This window comes from Sinocyclocheilus rhinocerous, unplaced genomic scaffold (assembly GCF_001515625.1).
Source record: "Sinocyclocheilus rhinocerous isolate Xijiao unplaced genomic scaffold, SAMN03320098_v1.1 scaffold708, whole genome shotgun sequence".
NCBI classification, from domain to species: Eukaryota; Metazoa; Chordata; class Actinopteri; order Cypriniformes; family Cyprinidae; genus Sinocyclocheilus; species Sinocyclocheilus rhinocerous.
The window spans coordinates 2,138,759-2,158,842 of NW_015635523.1; the positions used below are offsets into that span (position 1 = coordinate 2,138,759).

A 20,084-nucleotide genomic window follows, 5' to 3' on the forward strand; every position below is an offset into this window, starting at 1 on the left:
CATTACTTCCCTGCCTGACGAAAATCATATGTGTTAACTTTAGTTAACAATTACCTTGTAGAGTCTTACTTCATGAATGCGTTTTAGAATAATGCAATTTAAGAAATAGTTCAGCAGTTAAAAAAAGAAGTCAAGAATTTGGTGGAAATAATGACTGTTTCCTTCAAACACCTCTCCGTCTAAATACATCAGTATCCTTCCTTGTCTATTTCTGCTTTCTTTCACCATGATGTCAAAATCTTAAAGAAGACATTTTATATTTTCAGAACAACACCTAAAAACAAAACTGTGTAAGTCCAGCTAACTGGAAATGTTCTCAGATATCTGGCTAATGTTCTGGCAAGGTTCTTTCAAAGCTGTGAACAAACATTTTTTCCAGTAACTTTTAATAGTATTTTCCTTTAAAGTTATCTGCTCTTTAATAACTTTCTCAAAACTTGAGTTCAAAAACACTATTTACACATTGTTTGTGGAACATTCAAAAATATATATAAAAAAATTTAAAATAAACAAAAATCTTGAATGTTTTAGTTGGACATTCGTCAAACAATTCACAACGGGCACATTTGCTGCTGTCCTAATCCAAGTGTGTTTGTTCCCGGCACCTTAGATCTTCTATGAAATATTCATCACTCTCATCCTCCACAGTTGTTTTGTTGAACTAATGACATCATTATGTTGCTTTTCTTCCTGAACAAGTGATTCGACTTGCTGAGCTGACCACCTCCTACAGGTCGTCTCTACTTTGGTATCATGGTGCACACCTGGGTGTGCGTGACAGCTTTCACGTCACTAGTTTTTCATGCAAACCGTGTTCTGTTTTGAACTAAACTGCCATTGTGAAAGCCTCATTAGTTGCCACCAAAATGTAGGAGTTACTTAACAACTGAAATAAGCTAACATTAAACAGGTTTGTTTGATTATGTAGGCAGAAAGAGAACAGACTAAGTGTTCAGTAATAATGTCTACACTAAACCACAGCCAGAAGTTTGTCTTTATAAAAACGAAGTACTCCGTCTTACATAACCTTTGCTTTAATGCCAGACAGGCCCTGCAGTTGTTGCAAAGGCAACATGTAGGCGAAAGTGTGCTAAAGTGGGTTTTGCTGATACACAATGTGTGATGATTGTAAAGCAAATTTTCTGTATTGTTTATAATTGAGAATCCACAATAAGGCACTTACAATTAGTATTTTTGGGGTAACTGTGCTTTCATTGTGTTTAAGCATTGTGTGGGAGCTTTTGGACTAATAATAAAATTGTGTTTTATTTACAAATTAAATGTATGTATTTTCTTCTAAATAAATAAAATGTCAAACCAAAATGTCACACTACATTATCTCTGTGCCCTGGTGAACTCCACTGTCAAACCAAACTCTGGTAAACTTTTTTTCCTATGCATATGCTAGTTGTTTACACAGGTTACACATGGTGCGTCATAAGCCTGAAACTAAATTTCCTAATCTTGCCCGCCAAGTGTTTGTGGTTGACAAGTACATATAGAGATGTGATGCAAATCTTTTCTCACACATCCAGCTAACATGCAACTGTAGGATCAAAAATTAAAATAAATAAATGAAAATAATTTATACTTCTACATATCATTCTCATGGGTGTAAGATTTTGTTTGGTTCTTATTTGTTTTGTTTTAACTTTTGTCTAGTATCGAATCAGTCCATCATTGTTAGAATGTTTTTAGTAATTTCCTCTTTTTAAAATGTATAATGAAATATACAAGGAATCTGACGGGATCCAGATGATGTATTACTGTCAATTGTTAATGACTGATGGTTTACTTAAAGAGGAAATCATTGCCTCAACCTAGTTTCACAGCATAAGACATTTCAGCAAAACAGTGAGGCAGAAGCCACACACAGCGCTTTCCCTGGAAAGAGAGATGGTGAGTGTGTGATTCTTCTGAAGATAACTGAAAGCTATTATAGATATAATGTAAATATAATGTGTTGAAAGTTGAAAACGTTTAATCTTTCTTTCGCTTTGTCGTTATGTCAGAAAAACCGCAGCTATTACTGTATGCAAAAAAGTGCATTAAATTAACTAATAAACTAAAAGCTTCTTGAATTTCAGTGTTAAATTAACCAATACAAAATATGCACCACTGAATCGTATTACTTAATACATAAGATCTTGATTAAAATTTTATATTTCAAATGACATTTCTGTTTAATGTGTCTTTTTTCCCCCCAGTGTTTAAGTCTGATCTGTTGTGGGTGGATGCTGTTGTTTTCCGTTTTTGGTAATACAAATGTCTTCTATCTTTTTTGACATTAATGCTAATATGCTTCAAACTCTACTGTCAAACCAGATTTGCACACTATCTCTAGGCATTAATGCTAATACGCTTCAATCTTAACTTTTTGAACAATATGAAGACTTTCCTCTAACATAAAAATGTCAAGTTCTTGTTGTAAAATATTTCATAAATACATTTTGTGCCTTCCTCAGGAAGCACCTGTACAAAGAGAACCCAAATGTGCAATTCGCAGCTTGCCATGAGAAATTCAAGTTGTTGCTGTCTTTGTTTTTCAGTGTTTGGCGATGTGGCAATGAATCACACTACAACTTTATTTGTCAATCATGGAGAGTCTGCCAAAATCAGATGCAACTACAGCCGAACAGATGACACAGAAATCATGACAGTGGATTTACAAGCATTAAATCATGCACGCATGTGTTCATACATACATTTGAATTCATGGCAAAAACAAAGTTGTAAAGATCACATCAGATTCATATGGATTCCAGAGGCTGAGGAAATATCATTTGAGCTATTAAATCTCCGTATTAAAGATACCGGCATATACATCTGTACTGTGAGGAGGACTGCAAAACCACCTCAAGTGGATCTGGGAGTAGAAAGAGTTCAAGTTATTGGTAAATCATTTCTTTATAAAAAATGTTATATGTAATATTATTTTAATAATAATTTTGTATGAATCCTTTCACTATTTGCAGTGTATCCCGCCTTGTCTCTGTCCTGTGTGAAGAGGCCTGATGGATCTCCCATGATTCTGTGCTCTGTGGAATTTTACCACGATTCACTTGAACAGTTGTGGATCAGAGACGGAGACGTCCTCAACAGCTCATACTCAAACAAATCATTCAATGGATCCTTTAGTCAGCAATCATACCTTATAATACCACCACAAACCTTCAATGATACAATCTACTCCTGCTGGGTAAACCACTCGTCCTTAAACAAACCACTGGTGGCCAATTTATCAAGTTCTGTCTGTTACGAAACTGGGGGTAAGTTTAGAGCTGTTACGTATTTCTTATTTCAATGTGTTACAGTGGGTACGGAAAGTATTCAGACCCCCTTAAATTTTTCACTCTTTGTTATATTGCAGCCATTTGCTAAAATCATTTAAGTTAATTTTGGACTTTGCAATTATTCTGTCTCGTAGGTGTAACTGTGACTGTGACAGTAGTGTTTGTCATGTTGACAGTGGTGTTGACTGTCTTTTTGATCACTCCAGTCATACGTAAACATTACAGTAAGTCTCAGTGTTTATGCTAATGATTTGTTTATTCTGATTTAAATGTCATTCTGAAACGTAAACTTTTTACATCCATTTTTGCTAAAAAAAAAAAAAAAGACTGTTAAAAGTGTCTTGAGTAATATACAAGTGACATATCATCAGATATCAAGCGATATGTAACTTTATCACATTTTAATTTAAGTAACTTCCCTTAGTGCAAATTAGTGAGTCACAAATCTCCCACGCTTATTACCAGTTCTTGGTTTTACTGGTAAACCTTAACAACCTCAGTTCTGTCATGACAATTCTCCATATAGCCTGCATCATCTAGAGCAGTGGTCGCCAACCCGTCGATCGCGATCGACTGGTAGATCTTTATCACTGTCCCAGTAGATCCCGAAAATAACAGTAAAATAAGTACAAAAATGCAGTACATTTCTGGGGTTATATTAATGTATCACTGAAGGGAACTGTCTTGAGAAAAGTTTCGAAATCTGAATTCTGAATCAGCAATGACCGGCGCATTAATTAAAATACTAAGTAAAAGGCCTCAAATTTGAAGTACAATCTGGGATGTCTTTTTCTATCAATTCTTCAATAGGTAGATCTTGTCTTTCATAAAGGCCGAGGTCAGGGATCTTGGGCCTAAAAAGGTTGGTGACCACTGATCTAGAGTGTCAAGACAGAACTTTTGTGTTATATGAACCTGATTGTGCCCACATATGTACTGATGTTGTTATAGGGTGTTAATTTCATCTCATATGTGATCAACCTTCATCATTGTGTATATAAATCTGCTCTTATCTTGTTCCAGAAAGAGCACGTCAGCAGTCTGTGTCTCATGTAGGAGTGAGTTTCACACCTGAGCCTGTCCTCCATGATCACCTGCAGTCTGAGATACTGTACTCAACACTGGGTGACCATCATCCAGTCCTATGCAGCCCTGCTGCTGTCCGATCATTTGAACAATAAACACTGAATGAGCACAATGTCAGATTTGTGTGATCTTCTTCACTACACTGATACAACAACAGTTAGTAATGAGGCCAGTTGCATGAACTGCTTAAACTTGTCTTAAAAAATAAGTAATACAAATTTTTTCTTCAAGACTGGTCATAACTTTTTAAAATCAGTTACAGAAAGGTTGATTGGCCGAATTTGAATCAAAAAAGTAACACGATTACTTCTTGGCTAACTGCTATTGGTCAAACTAGTTAAGACACGGCTGCATCCGAAATCGCATACTTCCCTACTATATAGGCAAAAACAGTATGTGACAAAAGATGTATGTCTGAATTCACAGTACTCATAAAAGAGTAGGCAAAAAGTACCTGGATGACCTAATACTTCCAGAATATTCTGAAGTGTGCATACGATGGACACTTTACTATCCCATGAGACCACAGGAGAGGATTTGTGAATGGCAGTGACACAACTAATGCTGGTAAATCCCATGGTAATGACAACATGGCGAATATAGTACCTACATCCAGATTGCATTCATACTACATTTCGGACGCAGCCACAGTCTTAACATAGTGGCTATGTTAATGCAACTGGCTCATGGTCTTAAAATTTGATTGACTTAAATTTGATTTGATGCAAAAGTGCATTAGTAAAAGAGATTCGGTGAGTCCTTCTTGCAGGTTGCATCAATATGACAAGCAACAAGCAACAGTTTTTATAAATCAGTCTTTGAATTATGCGTTCAGTTGATTTGTTCAGAATGATTCATGAACGAAATGTGACTCTTTATGAGTAATTTATTGAAACGTTCACTCAACTGATTAGTTCATAAACAGAAATAACATTGCTTTTGTTGTGAGATGCTTGGTGGTTCTTTGTGCTGTGGCTTCCTTTCAAACTATTTTCATTGGTGGAGCCATAATGGACAAAGTAACTGGCAATATTGCTTCTAACATAGAAGTTACTATTATAAGTAACTTAATATTAACACTCACAAACATGGTGCTTGCCTAAATATATTAGTATGGCTCTGGTTATCTGTGGCTGCTTAATTGTCGCTCTTTTTCTGCAGTTTTCAATCATTACACTAAAGGCTGAAATACACTACACAACTTTTGTACAGAATTTTGCCCAATTTTCAGTCCAAACACACCAGTTGCCAAAAGTTACAGCCAGTCTGCAGATTTGGGTTCGACAGCTTTGGTTTGGCTTGGTTTGGTTTGGGTCGACAGATTTTTGGGTTGACAGAAAATTGTGTAGTGTATAATAGGCACAGACTCAGATTTTTTAGCCTCAAACTATTTCATCTGGTCAAACTACATTTGTTATGCATCTCTTACATGTTTCTGTTTGAGTTTGTTGTGTTTGAAAGTTGTTTATTGTACAATGTCCAGTTTTCCTCCGTAACCATATACAAAGTCGGAAAGTGTATGATGCCTAGTGTTTTAAAATCTGTTCAGATTACAAAGTTGTGTAGAGTTTTCCAATCTGGATAGCTTCAACACACAAAACTGAATCCTAAAAATAGCATTCCACATTTTGTATAAATAAACATGAGGAAGTCACTTTCAAAGAGCTTCCTCTGAGAGCCTTAAGATGCAACTGAAACTGTGTGCAACTGCAGGCAGCAGTGGTGGAAAGAGTACTGAAAAAATATACTCAAGTAAAGAGGCAGTAATTCGGTCTGAGCACATCATCCATGCACTGACTTTGTGGTCATGGCATAAGTCATTCTTTTTATTTCTTATCGGCTTTTTCACACGTGACCTAAATGACAGCTTCCCTGCATCACACGTGCTCACAACCTCCCACGCTGTGTGGTTAAAATAACTAGACCTCACCAGTTCTTCATTGCACGAAGATGCTCTACAAAAGAGGTTAAAGGCAAATGAGGTATGGAGGACATTTGTTTTAACCAGTTGAAGTCCCTTGCACTTTTAGATTGTCACAGCTGCAGGCCATGATGTTAATTCTCTATTGTAGCTTGGACAATGAGTAACGCCTCGCTTATATTGGTCCAATGAATGAAAGAATGAAAGAAAGGATCATCTGTGATTGGCTCTGGATGAACAGATAACATTGTACATTGTTTGTCACGTAGTAACTGCATGAGAACACATAGTGCTCTTGATTGTCATGGCTTAAGCTTTAAGTTGTTTTTCTTTCAGTCTACAAAATAGGTGCTATCTCTGTACTACATCATATTGCTCGAGCTTGTATCTGACTTGACCAAAATTACGCAGTTACCTCAAACCAACATCACTTCTTCATTTGCACCATCATGAGTTAGAACAGCAGGTCTCTGCAAAACACAAAAGAGGATGCAGTTTCTGAAATATGAAATGGTGAGAATTTTTCATATTACATAAGATCAATAATAATAGTCTATATATCTGCAAATATATTATTTGTTGAATTTGGTAAATAGCTTGAATCAGCTTTTGTTTTCTGACATAATCATATACAATACCTGTTTTGGGCGGTTTTACTGCAAATACAGTAATGCATGTGAAATTTATTCTCGCATTGTATCACACCACAGAAAGCTTATATGTTGATACGCTTGATTCTGATTGGTCAGTCTATTGTTAAATATATTTAGTATATTTAAAATAACCGCTGAAGTGTATAACTGAGAGTTCGGCTTGGCAAGCAGTTTCATACTTGTGCTAGTTTCATGTTTTTCATATCTGATTTCTTTTGTTTAACATAAAGTAATTTCAGTTCAAATCAACATTTCATGTACTTTTAACTAAGCACCCATGCAGTAAGTGAAACTTTATTTTATTTCCTGACTCAAGGTCCATTAACAAGAAACACACAATGCAAACCAAAACAATTAAAACAATTACACATTAAAATAAACAGTTATACCAATACTTCCTCATAGAGGACTGGTATCGCATTTCAGTAAGCCTAGGATTTGACAACACCATTATAATATTATTATGTGAATCATCCAAAAGTGAGATAATATACAGCTGGTAATTATCACAAAACAAACCACAACAATGTATCCATAATACAAAATGTATCACTATCTTCTCCACTGATTTATCTCGCTGTTCTCCTCTCAATAGATATTATCAAAGTGTAATGCTTTGACCACATGTGCGTGGATGCTGCTCTCTTTGTTTCCTGGTAATGATTATGCAATTCTGTTCAAATTTTAAGCACAGATTATAATCATTTGTTGGAAAATCACTGAATTAAATCTTCATACTATAATGCAACAATGACAATAAAGTGACTTCAAATGCAACTGAATATTTATCGGCTGTCCTGTCTTTTTCAGTGTTTATAGCTGGACATGCATTATTTAACGGCACCTCAGTTCAGACTGTTAATCGAGGAATGTCAGTCAATATCAGCTGTAACTACAAACCATCAACTGACAGTGATGACATAGTGGAACTGAAAACTAATGGTACATTGTGCTGCTCAGCAATGAACAGTAACAAATCATGGATATATCGGCCATGTAGAAATCACTTTAGATTTATTTGGATTCCAGAAACTGTGCAAATGGCATTTGAGATATCAAATCTGCAGATAAATGATACTGGCACTTACAAATGTGTTGTGACAAGATCTATACCACCTCCTCCTGTGCTTTTGAGAGAAGAAAGAACATTTGTTCAAGTGATTGGTAAGATTTTTATGAAACAGAAATCACAATGACAAGTGATTTGAGTGCATATATGGTATAACAGTGTATCATTTACAGTATTTGCTCTTGATAAATAAGCATTTTATTATAACTGTCTTGTATTTCATATAGCATGCCCCGTTGTGTCTGTGTCACATATAAGTGCATTGGGTGGATTTCCCACGATCCTGTGCAGCTCTGAGGGGTTTTACCCTTCTGCTCTAGAGCAGCTGTGGATGAGAAACGGAGAATTTCAGAACGCCTCTCTCACACACAGCATTAACAAAACCAACCCAGATGGATCATTCACCCTCCATTCATACCTGAATATATCTGACTGTGTAAACTACTCGTGTTGGGTAAACCACTCATCCCTGAGCCAACCAACAATACTCCACATGTCTCCTGATTGTTACGGGAACAGAGGTATTACGTGTTTTTATTTAAAGTACATAATAGCATTAAATACCATAGTGTGTCTCATTGGATGGTTCTGTTAAACAATCAGTTTTGTTATGTAATCTGCTCAATAACCTTCTTCTATAGATACAAATGTATGGATAGCTCTGGTGACCTCTGCGCTGCTGATTCTCACCATACTGATTATCACGGCTGTGTGTGAGCATTCCAGTGAGTTTAACATTTGATCTCCAACACACAGTGTCTTTTTTTTCTTATCAATTTAAATCTCAGTAACCAATGGCAGAATAATGTTGTTAGTGAAATCTAAAACAAATGCTATAATAATCAGAAATATTCTGATCAAGTCATTATTCTCATGTTCATCCAGGAAGAGCACATCACAGGTCTCATGTAAGAGTGAATGTCACACCTGAGCCTGATCTCCAATCTCACCTGCAGTATGACATATATTCATTGTTGGGTGACCATCGTCCAGTTCCATGCAGTCCTGTCAGAGTTCGCTCATCTCCACAGTGAACACCAAATGTTTTACACTGATAGATTTTACATTGATAGATATCCAGATCCATTTCTATCTTACTCAATAACCTGATACCAAATTTGTGTATGTAATATATAATTTCTATATGATTATTTAACCTTCCATTAACATCTTGTTGACTGTATATACAGTATGTTGACAGAGTATATGACACAAAATATAAGACCTGTGTTCATTGCCAGCTTCAGCACGTAAAAACCAATGAAATGGCTTGCAGGTTGTAGTTTTCTTTCCTGTGTTGGCTTATTACCTATTTAAAAAAATGTAGTCTTTGAAAGTTTTCTCATGACCTACATCAAGCATGTAGACACGGTGTGGTTAAAATAACCTGACCATTTCATCGCTTTCTCAGTTCTGCTGTAGGCTACAGTCAGAGCATGAAGATGTTGTTCTAAAAATGGAGTCTTGTTGGAGACAAATACAAGCAAATAAGGTCTACGGGACATTTGGTTTCACCATTTGAATTCCTATGCACTTTTTAGACATTGTCACACAGCTGCGAGTCATAATGTTTCTTTTTCAGCTTGGAATAAAACTGAACCCTGCTTGCTTTCAGAGCAATGCAACACTGTTATACTAGACTTGTCTAATCAATGAAGGCCTAAAAGAAGAGAGCTGACTGGCTCCTCACTGGATGAATATCTGATCAACAAAACAAAACTGTTATTAAGTATTTTAGTAAGTATCCTAAGAGTGATAGATTAAAAACAAACAAACAAAAAACTTTAATTAGTTCCTCTTTAACCTACAAACCCAGTACTATTTCAGTCTGCCTTAGTTGGATTGGTTGAGCTTGTTGATTTGACCAAAATTAGCTACACCACCACAGCAGACCAACATCACTTTTTCATTGCACCATCATGAGAACATCCAGTCTCTGCAATAGGCAAATAAAACAGAGGATGCAATTTCTAAAACCTGATAAGGTGAGAATATGGGAATTTCATTATACATAAAGCAAGATCAGTACATTAACAGGCTATGTATATACGGAAAAATATTATAATAATGCAGATGTTATGTTATAATGTTTTGTGTTGCTGGTGAATTTGGTAAATAACTTTGGGAGCCATAGTCACAGTCATCTGTCAAATCTGTCTTGCAAGATATTATCAAAGTTTGTTGAAAAACTGCTGATTTCACGGCTCTCTGGTATGTTTGATTCTGAATCGTCGATCGTATATTCTATGGTCAAATGTTTTGAAAATAGACGATTTTCACAAACCGTGATAACGCGTATCCTATACGAAAAAATTTATATCGTACGTTTTAAATAATGTACATTCACGACACTAGCTACACTTTCTGTTAGCCTATATTACACTGAAGTTAAATTACAAAAACGTTAACGCTGCTACGATGAGGTTTCTAATATCTAGCGCTGCTGAACTGATCTTTTTCTCTTCTGGCTGTTTTTGTTCGTATATAATCGTCAGTCGTATAAAAACGGAATAGTGGACCATGTCATGTAATGCAAATGTATCGCAATATTTCTCTTTTTGTTTTCTCCAGATGTCATCAAAGTGTAACTCTGTGACCACATGTGTGTGGATGCTTCATTCTTTCTTTTTTGGTAACGATTCTATTTAATCTGTAAAATTTATTTCAAATATTGAACCCCAGGTTAAAATTGAATTTTATTTCATTAAAAATTTTATTTATTACAGAATTGTTTATTTCGTAAATAATATTTAAAATTAAATAGTGAACTGGTTGGTAACAACTGAATACTAATTTTAACACATGGTATGATGCAACAATTCAGTTAAATAAAGTTTATTATTATTATTATTATTATTATTATTCCTGTCCTGTCTTTTTCAGTGTTTATAGCTGGACATGCATTGTTTAACGGCACCTCAGTTCAGACTGTTCATCGAGGAATGTCAGTCAATATCAGCTGTAACTACAAACCATCAACTGACAGTGATGACATAGTGGAACTGAAAACTAATGGTACATTGTGCTGCTCAGCAATGAACAGTAACAAATCATGGATATATCGTCCATGTAGAAATCACTTTAGATTTATTTGGATTCCAGAAACTGTGCAAATGGCATTTGAGATATCAAATCTGCAGATAAATGATACTGGCACTTACAAATGTGTTGTGACAAGATCTATACCACCTCCTCCTGTGCTTTTGAGAGAAGAAAGAACATTTGTTCAAGTGATTGGTAAGATTTTTATGACTAAAAACAGAAATCACAAAATGACATTTGAGTGTATAATGTATATTGTATAACAGTGTATCATGCATAGTATATGCTCTTGATAAATAAGCATTTTATTGTAACTCTTATATTTCTTATAGCACAACCCATTGTGTCTGTGTCACATATAAGTGCATTGGGTGGATTTCCCACGATCCTGTGCAGCTCTGAGGGGTTTTACCCTTCTGCTCTAGAGCAGCTGTGGATGAGAAACGGAGAATTTCAGAACGCCTCTCTCACACACAGCATTAACAAAACCAACCCAGATGGATCATTCACCCTCCATTCATACCTGAATATATCTGACTGTGTAAACTACTCGTGTTGGGTAAACCACTCATCCCTGAGCCAACCAACAATACTCCACATGAGTCCTACTGACTGTTATGAGAACAGAGACAGGTTTAATGGTATTACACATCATATAAATACATTACACATAATATAAAAACAATACAGAATGACCCTTCATTATCTCTCACTTACAGGTTATAATATTCAGATAGCTTTGTTCATCTCTTCACTGCTAACTTCAGTCCTCATGATCATCACAGCAATGTGTGAGTAGGCCTGTGCCATTGAATTTAAAATATGATGCTATCTCCAACACAATGTCGTCCTCATGTTTTTATGAATTTGTCATTGATCAGAGCTACCCATTTATTTTTTGCATCAATAATCTGTTCTCAAGGTTGTCCATACAGAGCCTGTCAGCAGCATGTGAGCGTCAGTGTCACATCTGACTCTGAACTGAAGACTGTGGTTCTGTATTCGATACTGAGTGATCATCATCCAGTTTCATACAGCAACTGTCACCTCCCCAAAACTGATTATTCCAGCTTATTATTCCAGTGAGACATGTAGACCTATAACTCAAAAAATAAAGTGTCTAAGTTTCAAACCCTGATTGGTGTTTTTTTCTTTAACTGGCCTTTTTGTCTGATTTTGTGTGAAGTGGAGAAGGTTTTAGCAAGTTCTCTGTGCAATTTAGAATGCCTAAAAACCTTCACTTTCTTCAGTCCATCTTCCAAGAAATGTAGCTAATGCGTTTATGCCACCTACTGATCTGTGGAGTGGACACAGAGCCATTTAAATAATAATCTACACATTTGTATAAAAAAATAAATAATAATTTATTTAAATATATTTGTTATTCATCAACAAACTTTCCTCTTGACACGTGTAATCATGAATCATACTATGTTTTGCTAATTCAGAACATACTATCAGGTGTTTTCAGTTTTAGTGTGTCCCATGCAATCCAGGTTGTGATATTATTTCATCGTTGTGATAGTGTATGAAGTGCTACCCACGTTTTTAACACTTTTATTAGAGTGGGAGTAGCTACATCATGATAGGTATTTCCTGTTGACAAGATGTGCCAGCTCAGTTCAGCACATTTAGGCTATTATGACTGTAGTGTATGCCCTGATAAAAATTTCCTGCTGACGAGATTGAAATAATTAAAGGTAGAATTAGTCATTCTGACTGGATAGGTCAAATTTTCACAACACAGACACCCTATCATAAGTCCACCAGCTTATCAGTTGTGATCCTGGACCACAAAACCAGTCATAAGTAGCATATTTGTAGCAATAGCCAGCTGCATTGTATGGGTCAAAATGATCGATTTTTCTTTTAAGCCAAAAATCCTTAGGATATTAAGTAAAGATCATGTTCCATTAAGATATTTTGTAAATTTCCTACCGTAAAAATATCAAAACTTAATTTTTTATTAGTAATATGCATTGCTAAGAACTACAATTGAAAAACTTAATATTTAGAATTTTTCTTTTTTTGCACCCTCAGATTGCAGATTTTCAAAATAGCTGTATCTCGGCCAAATATTGTCCTGTCCTAACAAACCATGCATCAATGGAAATTGACTGGTTTTCATCAAGCAGGCTTCTGGGTAATAGCTTTGCCTGCAAAACACCACTTTTCAAGCTAGAGGGCGCAATTGTCCCATTTATAAAAATGCCACAGTCCATTGCACCCCAGCCCTTACTTTATCATTATTTTTCCAAAGAAAAAAAATATTCTCCCTAAGTGACCACGGCCACGGCCCATTAACCTTATACTTCACATTTACTGAATTCGGAGCGGTATGCTTATTTTGATTAATTGTTGCTTTATTTTGGTCAAATTTACGGAGTAAAACACTTCCGTCCTTTATTTATTTATATGCGTGCTCTTCTACACATAAATGTAATAAATTATTTTTATTTTACTTTTTTCAATTTACTTTTTATGCATTTGTTATGTATATGCTTCTACCAACTGCAATTAATCTTTCGCTTCACGAATCAAAAGAATCGACTCCTGAATCATTTCCTTTGAGCATGCGCACAAGACAAAGTCACGTCACCCTTATTCGCGCGGAGCAGATCTGGAAGTGTGTTGTGAGCGGCAGCAGGAGTTGTCCACATGTGGATGAAAGGAAAACACGGTCAGTATGTCTGTTTGTAGTGATGTAGCGAGCTCGCGTATAACTGATATGTTTATTAGCTCCAAATATTAAATTAAGAATAATTTGAAACTAATGGTTGTAAAGGAAACTGTCAGAAAAGCCAACAGAAAATGAATCGAGGCCACCTTAACTTCGGCTAGGCTACAGTTAGCTAATTTCGTTTTGTGATAATTATTTCTATATTTTTTTTAAAGCGAAATACCTGGAAATGTAAGTTTTAATATGTGACATTTAAACAAGGCCGTCGTTGGCTCGTGTTACTTATTTAAGTTTAGTTGGGCAACTGAATTTTTCCTGTGTGACTAAGTTAACGTTAACTGACCAAATAAGCTTTTGCGCAAATAAAGAGCAATCATCAATACGTTTACAAAATCTGACTGAAAATTTTTTTTCTGTCGTCTTTTATCCGCAAGTGCTCTAACGTAGATAATATTTTGGTAGGTTAAACTACAACGCTGAATTTCAACATTTTTAGGTAATTATTAAACGTAATGTACTTTAGAAAATTAAAAACCGTTAAGGTCCATAGACTACTAACGTTACTGGTCGTTTCTGTTATGGTCTTGCGTTTCAAACGGTCGTGATGTATTTAGCGCGCCATCCTGCTGCTCTGTCCCGCCGTCTGACCGCCCAGCTTTGTGTTGATCACTTGATGTAGTGCACACTAGATGAAGTATCTATAGAGAGAAGATCTTGGGAGCTTACGTTTCTGTTGTTTTCGAATTTGATGGGTTGATGGTTTAGAATGAAACCTGTTCTGAACTTTAAAAAAGAAGTATGAAGCAGGATCTTCTATATTTAATAGCTAATGTTTTTTTTTTTTGTAGTAGCAGTAGAAATAAAATATATTTATGTGTTGATTATTCTTTTTTATTATTTAATGCCTTATTTAAGAAATGAATAAACAACTTGCATTTATGCTAAAATGTTTGGGGTCGGTACAATTTTTATGGTTTTAAATTAGATTTCTGCTCATCAAGGCTGCATTTATTTGATCAAAAGTACAGTGGAAATAGTAATATTACAATTTAAAATAACTATTCTATTATAATCAATTTAAAATTGACCCCTGTGAAGGCAAATCTGAACTTTCAGCAGTCTTCAGTGTCACATGATCCTTCACAAATCGTTCTAATATGCTGATTTAATGTTCAAACATTTCTTGGTATTATCAGTGTTATTTTGCTTAATGTTTTTGGAAGGTGTGGACAAATTTTCAGGATTCTTTGAACAACATTTATTTGAAATAGAAATATTTTGCAACATAATTGTCTTTATTTTCATTTATTTTATTTTGATCAATGTAATGCATCCTTTAAAAAATATTTAAAAAACGTTTGTGCAACTAATTTATATAATTATTTAATTTACACAATTTTATTGTTTATGACCAGATTTTTTAAATTGAAAATCATGTTTTGTTTACGAATTTATATTCATAGGAAGGAATTAATATCACAGGGTGTCATTGTGGTATTTGTACTCATGAAAGTCTCTGTATTCACAGAAGTTGGACCTGAATTTCAGCTGAACAGCTAACGATGAAGAAAGAAATAGCAGCGGTGGTATTTTTCCTGAAGCGGTTGATAAAGAAGAACGAGAAGTTGGATGCGGAAAAGGTGGACCTGTTTGTGGTGCGTTTAACAGTAGCATTGCAGGAGAAGTACAAGGGTCACTGGTATCCAGACAACCCCAGCAAGGGCCAAGCATTCAGGTACAGCACTCTGATAAGCAGTACTGTTCATTGACATTCTAATGACAAAGATCTCATGTTCCTTAGATTCACAGATAGTCAGAACAGATGTGTCATGTTAAAATGAGCTATAAATGTATCCTGTGCAGGTGCATCAGAGTGAACCGCTTTCATAAAGAGGATGCTGAATTGCTCAGAGCTTGTGCTGAGAGTGGAGTGCAGTACAAGGACCTCGGTCTGCCTAAGGAGCTCACGCTGTGGGTCGACCCTGGAGAGGTGTGCTGTAGGTGAGTTGATGAAATAAAGCAGATTTATTTAGAAGTGCTCTGCTGGTTTGTTTTTTGACATCTTTCCTTCTGAATTGGCTACAGGTATGGCGAGAGGAATCATGGTTTCACTGTAGCCACCTTCTCAAGTGATGATGATGATGATAAAGAGGATGTGACAAAGAAAGTGACGAGCGCTGTGGAGAGGGTCACGTCAGATTACCACTCCGGATCCTCCTCGGATGAGGACACCAGCTGTAGAGAGGCCCAGTACACCCCACCTCTCCACAACCACACTCCATATCAGGTACAAAATGTCATAAATATGTTTGGATTGCCTTAATTGCCACAGTTACACTACTGTTTAAAAGTTGCTACTTGTTTTATGTTTTTGAAAGTATCTTCTGCTCACCAAGTGACATTAATTTGATCAAAATTACAGTAAAAACGGTAACATTGTAAAATATTATAATTTAAAATAAGTCCCTGCTTATTAAAAAATAATTTCATAAAAGAATTCTTACTGACCTCATACTTTGAACAATAGTGTAAGTCTGTTGACGAAAACACAATATTAACAATATTTATAAGGACTCCTTATAATGTTACTAGGCAACCGTTTTATTCAGAAGTGTGATTAGATGTTTTTAAAGAGGCTTCAGCTGGGAAAATTTAGATTTGATTTATTTCTATCAAATATTTAACTGAAAAATCTTCTGTCTGTTTTTAAAGTTGTAAGAAATGTATAATTAATGGCCCCTACCACACAGTAATTCTGGGAAATTGCCGTTACATTACCAGCATGACAGCATGTAAATATACAAATGTGCTGTTCACACAAGCAACAACGTTCCTTCTTTTTTCCGTAAGATACCATTCACACATCACAACGTACCCACACTCATTCACAATCTCTGATGTCAGTCACCGGAAATTACCTGTAAAAGATGCGCTGTCTTCACCCACCTGAATAAGGAAATGTGCTTTAGTTTCACTATCTGTCCGATCTGATAACATTTTTTAAAACTTCTAAGTAACAGGCATAAGGATGATTATACAGAATGTGTTTTTGCACTAGACACATTATAGATACTAACAGTACCACAGTTACTTTATTTCACAGCTGCGGTGCTGGTGAATGGGGGAAAAAAGGCAGGTCTTGAGTGCGAGACATGGAGCAATGGTTGGACGTTTGTCTAGCGCATGTTTAGATAGGAAAAATAATTAAAAGCAGCAGTGCTGCTGAATTACTGATTTACTGGTATTGTTGAAGAGGTCCTGTTCGCACATGGTCTCTTAACGGTAATTTACCAAAAAAAGACTGTAAAAGGGGCTTTTTTTTCTTGAAGAAAAGGTGAAACACTTGCTAAAACTTTATTGTTCAGAAACAAGTAACATTTTGGCCATCCTCAAAGCCTTTATCAGACATGTTAGTTACAAACCTTACTTGTTCTTAATCAAAGTTTAAGTGAGTGTTGCACCTTTGCTTTGATTTTTGGTTGCATCTCCTCTTCAGCTGGTTGAGCACACTTTCTTTAACTTTTATGTGAATATAAGTTTTTATGCAATGAGTATAACGGATATGGCATGAAAAATAATATTTTGAGTGTACATTTATTGAAAGTGGAGCTATGAATTGTAGACTATTTTTAAAGGGTATTTTAGCCAAGTTACTTTTATCAGTAAAATATATTGCCTTTTTAAGCATTGTTTCTAACTATTTCTGCTGTCATCTTTTTTATTAATACAGCTTGTATATGCCAGTGCCCCAGTATGGCATTCTGTACCAAGGAAGAAGTTCGGCCCGGGGAAAGGGCATTACCTTCAGCGGCCACACTACATGATCCGCCCCCCTTGCAGACCCAGCCATTCCTTTAAACCGCACAGCTGGGTCCAGCAGGGGTACCGCAGCAAGCACGGCTACTGGGGCTGCACTTCAAACCTAGTACACCAGCTTCAGTGACCACTGTTACTACAGAATGAAAGTTTGTTGGTGTCAATGTGAGGGGTTTTCCATTGGAAAGTGTTTTTTGAAGTTACCACTAAGATGACTGACCAAATTTTAAAAAAAATATATATTTTTGTAGTTCTGCTGTCACTGTTTTTTGAATTTGTGACTGGTCAATTAAAAAAAAAAAATGATAACAGTAACTGTTTGCACTTTAGAGTATTTGTAATAGAACATGTATAAGGTAAACTTCGTACATATTGGATTAGTAATATTTCAAGTATTTAAATGTTTATGGTAATGTAAAAAAAAAATATTTTTGTAGTTCTGCTGTCACTGTTTTTTGAATTTGTGACTGGTCAATTTAAAAAAAAAAATGATAACAGTAACTGTTTGCACTTTAGAGTATTTGTAATAGAACATGTATAAGGTAAACTTCGTACATATTGGATTAGTAATATTTCAAGTATTTAAATGTTTATGGTAATGGAAATGTGCTGTATTTATGTTATATGGGATCATTTGATAACACTTTACATCATGTTTTTGTCATAGTTTCAGTGACCAAATGTTTTATTTATTCACAGTAAAGTATTATGTATTGCATAGACCACTTAAATTATGGATAACATTAAAAAACATTTTCAAGAATATTAAATCTTTTATTGTTTGAGGTTACTGCTGTATTTGTAGTTTTGTTAGAAAAATACTAGGTGGCAGTACGACATAATATTTCACTCCTTTTCTTTATGCACTTTAAATTAGGGCACAGCCAACAAGGTCTTAGTGTGCAATACTTTGACTTGTTTTCTCAATAGTATAGAACTGCAGTGCTCTTTTTATAGTACAGTTTTATTTAGCTCATTCTCAAGCAGTTATTTTTTGGTATATGGAAGTTTTTACATGGACACACAAGTAGTACAGATGTGTTTCTTTACGAGTCAGTTCAACAAGTTCACTATGCTTGCCACACCTCCCTCTCAGCAGAGCAAACTGTTCACAAACTCTGACCAAGTTTAAGAGGAAATGATTACAATTCATGGCTATCAACCCCACCATTACAGACTCGAGAGGAATTGCCTAACAAATTCACTTCGCTTTTTTACACACCCTTGTCTGTTATACATTACTAGTGTGCATCCAATATGCGCCATGTGCTTGGATGACAGGTTGCTGTTAGTGCACTGTTCAACAGTATTTGTGTTTCATTACAATTATATTACATATTGCACACCACTTTCAAGGTTTTTTTCTAGTGCACAAACCCACTTTCTGGAATTACAAAATGAATTAATTAGTACTTGTGCTGGTTACAGTTGCACAATTCTAATCAAATCTAGGCAACTTCATGGTAGATCAATAACAATTATGGGTGATCATATGTTGCTATGTAATAGGCGGAATTTTATATACGTTATAAATATAAATGTCAATTAATTTATTCAACTGATGTGTTTGACCTAAATGGACAGCATGCTGTTGTTATATGATTAAACTTGCAAAAACAGATGCACATATTACAAATAATAAATAAGATCTTGACAGTCAAGTAAATAAAACCGACATATACTCCACATCATTTTCCCAAAGTAGTGCTACCCGATTCGGGCATGATTCACACATGAATCATTATTTTGAGTCGGCTCTTTTCTATTAACTAGTCAAACGAATCAGCAAATCGGTCAGAAATGAATCAGTTCGAATGAGTCGGACAGCTCCCTCAGGCACTGAATCGTTCGGAGCGCGTTTTCAGTGAGTAAAACATGGGACACTTCGAACTAGGGATGGGCGATACCCCTTATTTTGTTTTCGATACGATACCGATATTTTTCAAGGCAGTATCGTCGATATCGATACCGATTCGATACTTCTGCACTAAACTTTTAAATTATGAATTGATACTTCGGATCGATACGCCCATCCCTACTTCGAACACAAACAACAAAAACAGCGATTTAATTACATTAAATTGAAACTAAACCTGCAAATGGATCCTATCGTTTGCTAACGACGAAGATCTGTTTTAAGCTCAACACCTGCATTTGCTGCTAGCAAACGACTCGCACTTCGTATCAATAGACAATCAAAAAAGCGCTCAAAGTACCGTTCTCCAGTACTGACGAAGGCCTAGAAACGCCCCTGCTTGTAATATACAAATAAAACATGAGAAATAAAATCGGAACTGACGTCAATTCACGAGGACGAATGATGTGGCAAAAAGTACAGGGCGATTCGTAAAGAACTAGTACCGTCAGCCTTTTCGCTCAAACTTATCTTATTAACTTCTCCCATATCCAAATATACTCATAACACATTCGCGATATATTTATGTGTAATTTGCATCTAAGTAGTAAAATGTTGTTGTCAAACAAGCTAAAATCCCTCTTCCTCACAGGACACGTATCCCTCCGC

General features: G+C 35.6%; 4 protein-coding genes across 7 annotated transcripts; all 4 read left to right on the forward strand.

The window, feature by feature from the left end:
• Positions 1–1,808: 1,808 nt before the first annotated feature.
• On the forward strand, positions 1,809–4,483 carry LOC107747055 (uncharacterized). The gene is made up of 6 exons (XM_016561469.1): positions 1,809–1,899; positions 2,208–2,256; positions 2,550–2,894; positions 2,976–3,269; positions 3,428–3,517; positions 4,317–4,483. The coding sequence occupies exons 1-6, from the start codon at positions 1,897–1,899 to the stop codon at positions 4,472–4,474; spliced, it is 939 nt and encodes a 312-aa protein (XP_016416955.1). The 5' UTR covers positions 1,809–1,896; the 3' UTR covers positions 4,475–4,483.
• Positions 4,484–7,553: 3,070 nt separating this feature from the next.
• LOC107747056 (RLA class I histocompatibility antigen, alpha chain 11/11) lies at positions 7,554–9,286 on the forward strand. Of its 2 annotated transcripts, none has more exons than XM_016561470.1 (5): positions 7,554–7,609; positions 7,764–8,117; positions 8,250–8,543; positions 8,664–8,747; positions 8,908–9,286. In XM_016561470.1, the coding sequence occupies exons 1-5, from the start codon at positions 7,588–7,590 to the stop codon at positions 9,054–9,056; spliced, it is 903 nt and encodes a 300-aa protein (XP_016416956.1). In that variant the 5' UTR covers positions 7,554–7,587; the 3' UTR covers positions 9,057–9,286. The 2 variants fall into 2 exon arrangements, with proteins under 2 accessions (XP_016416956.1, XP_016416957.1); XM_016561471.1 differs by having other exon boundaries at positions 7,764–7,895.
• A 1,248-nt stretch (positions 9,287–10,534) lies between these two features.
• On the forward strand, positions 10,535–12,150 carry LOC107747039 (uncharacterized). Its single transcript, XM_016561454.1, has 5 exons — positions 10,535–10,654; positions 10,906–11,259; positions 11,397–11,705; positions 11,784–11,855; positions 11,987–12,150. Exons 1-5 carry the CDS (start codon positions 10,543–10,545, stop codon positions 12,148–12,150), a joined length of 1,011 nt encoding a protein of 336 aa, XP_016416940.1. The 5' UTR covers positions 10,535–10,542.
• Positions 12,151–13,650: 1,500 nt separating this feature from the next.
• On the forward strand, positions 13,651–17,938 carry LOC107747057 (protein BTG3-like). 3 transcript variants are annotated; one of them, XM_016561472.1, is made up of 5 exons: positions 13,651–13,744; positions 15,273–15,479; positions 15,608–15,745; positions 15,830–16,031; positions 17,475–17,937. In XM_016561472.1, exons 2-5 carry the CDS (start codon positions 15,307–15,309, stop codon positions 17,685–17,687), a joined length of 726 nt encoding a protein of 241 aa, XP_016416958.1. In that variant the 5' UTR covers positions 13,651–13,744; positions 15,273–15,306; the 3' UTR covers positions 17,688–17,937. The 3 variants fall into 3 exon arrangements, with proteins under 3 accessions (XP_016416958.1, XP_016416959.1, XP_016416960.1); XM_016561473.1 differs by having other exon boundaries at positions 13,659–13,975; positions 17,475–17,938; XM_016561474.1 differs by having other exon boundaries at positions 13,659–13,817; positions 17,475–17,938.
• The last annotated feature ends 2,146 nt before the right edge of the window (positions 17,939–20,084 follow it).